Source organism: Ptychodera flava, chromosome 19 (genome assembly GCF_041260155.1).
Source record: "Ptychodera flava strain L36383 chromosome 19, AS_Pfla_20210202, whole genome shotgun sequence".
NCBI lineage: Eukaryota > Metazoa > Hemichordata > Enteropneusta > Ptychoderidae > Ptychodera > Ptychodera flava.
In genome coordinates, this window is record NC_091946.1 from 9,591,766 (window position 1) to 9,598,788 (window position 7,023).

The 7,023-nt window shown below is 37.4% G+C and overlaps 1 protein-coding gene across 1 annotated transcript; it reads right to left on the minus strand.

Moving 5' to 3' along the window:
- Window positions 1-223: 223 nt before the first annotated feature.
- On the minus strand, window positions 224-6,719 carry LOC139118232 (mucin-2-like). The gene is made up of 2 exons (XM_070681511.1): window positions 6,168-6,719; window positions 224-1,792 (listed from the first exon to the last, which is right to left on the minus strand). The coding sequence occupies exons 1-2, from the start codon at window positions 6,709-6,711 to the stop codon at window positions 816-818; spliced, it is 1,521 nt and encodes a 506-aa protein (XP_070537612.1). The 5' UTR covers window positions 6,712-6,719; the 3' UTR covers window positions 224-815.
- Between the last annotated feature and the right edge of the window lie 304 nt (window positions 6,720-7,023).

Genomic DNA, 7,023 nt, shown 5'->3' on the forward strand with positions numbered 1-7,023 from the left:
CTGCAAATATTGACAGCTGCACATATTTGTCATTCCATAATAATGTTTATGATAAACCCAACACGGTCTGGGTACGGGTTTTGCGAACCTCGGCCAAGTATGGGATCAAGGCCCTCGCACGATTAGGCCCTTCCGCCTCACAACATTTGTCGGATCCACAAAGCACGTATCAGAGCCATAAAGGTTATAATTATAAAATCGATATTTATTTTTAGAAACGAAGGAGAGTTCAAGCACGTAACCTATTTAGTCACGATCAGTAAGCAATTGCCATAGTAACAGTTTTGTTAAGATGGCGTTTGTGCTAATTTTACGCACATCACAAATAATTTTATTAGAAAGTTTTCAATCTTCTGCGTCCCAGTTTTTTTATTGATGGTAATAATAATTTGTGATGATTCATGCAAGAAAGAGAGGCAAACTCTCGAGTAATACATCGTCACATTTACACTCACCCTGTGGTCAAATTGACTCGCTCATTCTCTGTTGCAAGTTTGTTCTCCTCTGTCACGTTCACACGACTTGTGCGTTTCCGTATAATGGTCGGAAAGGAACCGTTTATGACGAGTACCAGGAGTATTAATATTGCCACTACAATCACTAATACCAGCCCACTGATTGTCACACAAATAATAATGACAATTTTCACAGAATCTGTAAACAACAACAGCATTAACAGCAATGACAACAGCAATATCATCAACACATACAGTCAGTACGTCAAAGTTCCAGAGTGTCTCCATCTCTGTGTTATAAGGGATTCGAAGATTTCTATGTTTGCTAACGAATTGTAACCTGCTGTTGCTGTTTGAGACTTATCGATGCGATATTAACAATGCATCAATCGATTTTACTCTCGATGACATCATTGCCTTACCTGGGCCAAGGACAGGCGTTGAGATTGGTGTTGTTGGTGACGGATACCGGGCAGGTATTGAGGTTGTTGGTGATGGGTACCGGACAGGCGTTGAGGTTGGTGTTGTTGGTGATGGGTACCGTACATGCGTTGTGGTTGGTGTTGTTGGTGATGGGTACCGGACAGGCGTTGAGGTTGGTGTTGTTGGTGATGGGTACCGGACAGGTATTGAGGTTGTTGGTGATGGGTACCGGACAGGCGTTGAGGCAGGTGTTGTTGGTGATGGGTACCGGACAGGCATTGAGGCAGGTGTTGTTGGTGATAGGTACCTGACAGACGTTGAGGTTGGTGTTGTCGGTGACGGGTACCGGGCAGGCGTTGAGGTTGGTGTTGTTGGTGATGGGTACCGGGCAGGTATTGAGGTTGGTGTTGTTGGTGATGGGTACCGGACAGGCGTTGAGGTTGATGTTGCTGGTGATGGGTAACGGACAGACGTTTGAGGTGGTGTTGTTTGTGATTGGCACAGTGCCGACAGTGCCGGACACAGTACACGGATTGCATAGTTGAAACAGTCGCCGCTTTGTTGGCTGTGGAAACACATAAACCCTTGCTGCAAGTTACATGTCAGACTAACTTGTCCACTTTCGTTGTACGGAGTATTGGTGTCATCTGCCAAAGCACACTCAATATCAGTTGGCTCATCACAGAATCCATAGGGACCTCTCAAGTCATTGATGAGTTCAAACTCTCCAATGGAATAGGGGTCAAGTGTTCCTCCATTCTCATCATCCATCCATTCTGTCCACTCAGAACACACTTCGACATTTGCCGATGGTTGAGTAACGCGAGTAACGGCACTGGTGCCAGAAATAGTTGAAATGCTTGATGTAAGCTGCATGGACGTTAAGCTCAATAGTGTCATGGCATTGCCTGGAGCTGTTAGAGAAGAAAATACTGTCAGATAGAATTCTTGCCAACATAAGTTTTCGTCCTTTTAAAATATGTTATGATTTGATAAAGTTTAGATTAATGACAATATTTTACTTGTTTTAGAGGATATACTATTTGCAACTGCATGACATTAAATCATACGAATGATGAAGAGATCGAACATTCAGAGTCACGAAAGGCTGATCTAATGAATCACAAATCAATGTATATTTACATCAAGGTCTCCGGATTGTCTCGTCACTGTGTATTCCATACCCCAAAACAAAAGTCTTAACATACAGTAAATGCTTCACTCGACAACCCAACCAATACAAAATATTTTCATGTGTGGAGCAGCTTCCTCTATACATACGTTTTACACAGTTTTATCAAAAACATAAATTAAATTAAATGTCTAACTTTCAATGTAAGTTCTCTCCACGCACAATATTGTACCTTGACCTTATTATTTATGGATATTTCAACAAAAGCTCCGTTATTCACATCAATTATTTTCGCTATAACATTTACCATGCAAACAAGATGTCGTCAAATATGTCTTGCGAGTCACTGTGATACAGATATACCACAATTGAGTTTGCCAATGTGGGCTTAAATAAATTCACAGGGATATTGTATTCTTATTGCATTCTTTCGTGATAATATACATTGCTATCTGGCGGTCATTTATTGTTAGATACTTCATGTCGAATCAAATCCCATACACCAATGAACATATGTCACTCAAATTAAGCACGACGACACTCTGCTATTTGGTACCAACAAAGGTCAATATGTTCACTTACCACTGATTTTATAACAAGATCGTTATGTCAGTAAACACGGGGTACGAATGCATGCCTTAAGAAATTCTCCTAATATATTGTAGAAGTATAAAAATTGAACGAATTCCCGAATTCCTATCAGCAGATACGTCTTCAACAACGCTACTCTAAGAAGACTTAAGGTGGAGCTGCACGTTAACAACACGATTTTTTCCAAGGAATATTCTCGCCAAAGATGACAAGGAAACCCCCTCTATATATATATATATAATATATATATATATATATATATATATATATATATATATAATATATATATATATATATATATATATATATATATTATATTATCCCTTTTTCTGCCAAGTCCATTTTTCACCACCAGGTCAAGATGGTTAAAATGAATGATACAAAACATATTCCATATGGTGTATTTTACATAATATTGTACATTTGAAAGCTGTTGAAAACAGAAATACTGTACACTTGATTTTTTTGACTAAAGATGCTATAACAGACCAAGCCAAGTGGGTGATAATACGTCATGTTTTGGCTCAACACTGCTTTTTACTGACTTGGCTGATGGGGAAGCGATATTGTCCGGCAGGAAAATGGTTAAATCAATGCCAAAGTATCAACAAACGACGGAACAGCAAATACTATATTGGCACCAACAAGAAGGGCAAAAACAGCACAGGAATTTCTGAACACGTCTGGTATTCCGAACAAGAATATACAGCACACAACCAGCTCGTCTGTCTTGTGCCATACGACCGCATACTCCAATGCAACAAAAGATGAAACCTATGTTTGGCAGAAAATCTCTTTCTCACGAATGCTTATTAGTCCAGCCTCCCAAGCAAACGATCAGAACTCATCTCAGAATACCGGCATGAAAACAGATACTGCCTTTCAAACTATTATGCTCCTACACCTACGATGGCAATGTGGCAATGTAACGGAAGCAACTTGAAGAAAATGCAGAACCACGCGCGGAATAAAAGACCAGATATGAACTGAATATGCTCACGTGTTTTACAACAGGTTCATTAATTGTAGTACGCTTCACAGAACAATGAGATATATATTATCACTATATGTGGCAGGTTTTTTTAAACTTCGCACAGTACTCTCAGAGTTTAATCACTAATTACAAAACTTTATTTAATATGCGAATGAGCTGTCAATTAACTTGACACTGCTCAATGATTTATTGGACAATTAGATATCCATCAGATCAACATTTGTAGCACGTTTTATTTAATTTAATGCTGTAATTTTAGAGTAATGTCACTTATTACAAAGTTCATTAAATATGCAAATAAACCCTACATTAACTTGACACTGTTTAATGATTCATAGCACAATTAAATATTTATCAAATCAATATCTGTAGCACGTTTCACAAAACGTGCTACAATGCCGAAATTTCAGAGTTATATAGCTAATTACAAAGTTCATTAAATATGCAAATGAACCCTTAATTAACTTTATACTACTTAATGCTTTACAACACAGTTAGATATCTGTAGTATCAGTATGTGCAGCAGTTTCATCACATTTGATGCAGTTATTTCGGAGTTATATGACTAATTATAAGACTTCATGGAATATGCAAATGAGCTAATTATTAACTTGACACTGCTCAATGCTTCTCAGTACAATTGGATATTTATCAGATCAACATCTGTAGCAAGTTTCATCAAATTAAATGCTTTGAATTTTGGAGTAATATCACTAATTACAAAGTTCATAAAATATGCAAATGAACCCTTAATTAATTTCACACTACTAAATGCTCTACACCACCATTAGAAATCTGTCGGATCAGTATCTGCAGCAGATTTCATCACATTTTGTGCAGTTATTTTGGAGTTATATCACTAATTACTAAACTTCATAAAATATGCAAATGACCAATTTGTTAACTTGACACTGCCAAATGCTTCTCAGTACAATTAGATATTTATCAAAACAATATCTGTACACAATTTCACTGATTTAGGTGCCGTAATTTCAGAGTTATATACCTAATTACAAAGTTCATTAAATATGCAAATGAACCCTTAATTAATTTCACACTACTAAATGCTTTACACTACAGTTAGATATTAGTCGGCTCAGTATCTGCAGCAGATTTCATCACATTTGGTGCAGTTATTTTGGAATTATATCACTAATTACAAAACTTCATAAAATATGCAAATGACCTATTTGGTAACTTGACACTGCCGAATGCTTCTCATTAGATATTTATCAAAACAATATCTGTACCCAATTTCACTGATTTAGGTGCCGTAATTTCAGAGTTATATACCTAATTACAAAGTTCATTAAATATGTAAATGAACCCTTAATTAATTCAACACTACTAAATGCTTTACACTACAGTTAGATATCAGTCGGATCAGTATCTGCAGTAGAAAGCATCACATTTGTTGAAGTTATATAAGAGTTATATGACTAATTACAAACCTTCATAAAATATGCAAATGAGCTATTTATTAACTTGGCACAGCCTAATGCTACAAAGTATAACTAGATATATATCTGATCAATATTTGTTGCAAGTATCATCAAGTTTGGTGCAGGAATTTCAGAGTTATCTCACTAATAACAAAAGTTCATTAAATATGCAAATGAGATGATAATTGACATGACATTCACAGTATCATCATAATGTTCTTAGATTGTCATCTGTGAAAAGTTTCATGAAATTTTGTGCAGTATTTCTTGATATATGTCTACACTGTCATTACCGTCTCCATAGGGAAACCATTGTATGGAAAAAAACGATATTGCATAACTTCATTAATATGCAAGCCACACTAACCAAAATCTAATCAGTTCTTGCAAGTAGCACATTGTACCTGTGTACCAAATCTGACCTGAATCCGTTCAGGCGTTTTTGAGTTATCGTGTAAACAGACAGACAGACAGACAGACACACACACACACACACACACACACACTAACACACACACACACTAACACACACACACACACGGACAGACAGACAGACAGACAGACATCGCTATGACAATAGCCCACGTGTTTACACACGTGAGCTAAAAAAGCAACGGAAACATTTGAAGATAAGATAAGTTGAACTATCCGTCTGATGACCGCTACAGAGGATCTGAGACTAGTTTACTTGAAATATGTTAGGTATATTCGTCCCAGATAGGAAATGTGTCGTAGTGTGAAACTCTGAGTAACGCCCAAGTTCCGATTTCGACTTGTATATTGAGGTTGATAGTTAATATCAGTAGTGGACTGGTTTTGCGTCTTTCAATTTTTTTATTTAGGGTTACTCAGTGTTTTATTTTTTGTTTACATTGGTCGAGATCGCGGAAATGAATGTGCAAATTAGGCAGCATGATTCTAAATTTCACTCCTATTGCACTTTCAACCATGATATAGCATTATGAATGTACTACAGTGCTACGGTAATTCGTATTCCTAAGCACAGTAATTATTCGGCGATTTCAATATTTGATAACAAATTATAACCTTTTTGTTGGTATTTAAGACCCATTGGGGCGATATTAACGATCCATCCATCTATTTTACATTAGATTACATCATTTTCTTACCTGGGCCAGCAACAGACGTTGAGGTTGGTGTTGTTAGTGATGGGTACCGGACAGGCGTTGAGGTTGGTCTTGCTGGTAATGGGCACCGTATATGTGTTGAGGTTGGTGTTGTTAGTGATGGGTACCGGACAGGCGTTGAGGTTGGTGTTGTTTGTGATTGGCACGGTGCCGGACACAGTACACGAATTGCATAGTTGAAACAGTCACCGTTTTGTTGGCTGTGGAAACACAGAAATCCTTGCTGCAAGTCACAAGTCAGACTGACTTGACAAGCTTCATTGTATGGAATATTGGTGTCGTCGACCAAAGCACAATCAATATCAGTTGGCTCATCACAGAATACGTAGGGACCTCTTAACTGATTGATAAGTTCAAACTCTCCGATTGATGAGGGTTCAAGTGTTCCACCATTCTCATCATCCATCCATTCTGTCCACTCAGAACACTCTTCGACATTTGTCGATGGTAGAGTAGCGTCACTGGTGCCAGAAATAGTTGGAAAACTCGATGTAAGGTGTATGGACGTTAGGCACAATAGTGTCATGGCATTTCCTGGTGCTGTTAGAGAAGAAAATACTGTCAGATAGAAACAATTCTTGCAAACATAAATTTTCGTCTTTTTTAAATGTTATTAATTGATAAAGATTAGATCACTGTGAGTTAATTACAATATTTTTACGAGTTTTACAATATATACTGTTTGCAACTGCGTGACATAAAATCATGCAAATGACGAAGAGATCGCACACTCAGAGTCTCGAAAGGCTGATCTAATGAATCACAAATCAATGCATATTTACATCACAGGTCCCAGGAGTGTCTCGTCACTATGTATTTCAAACACAAAAACAAAAGT

Excerpts from the sequence above, each read along its gene's own strand:
- LOC139118232 (XM_070681511.1), bottom strand. The coding sequence starts at position 6,711 with ATGACACTATTGTGCCTAACGTCCATACACCTTACATCGAGTTTTCCA. Across the intron at positions 1,793-6,167 it reads AACGTCTGTTGCTGGCCCAG|CTCCAGGCAATGCCATGACA; the intron begins GTAAGAAAATGA and ends CTTCTCTAACAG.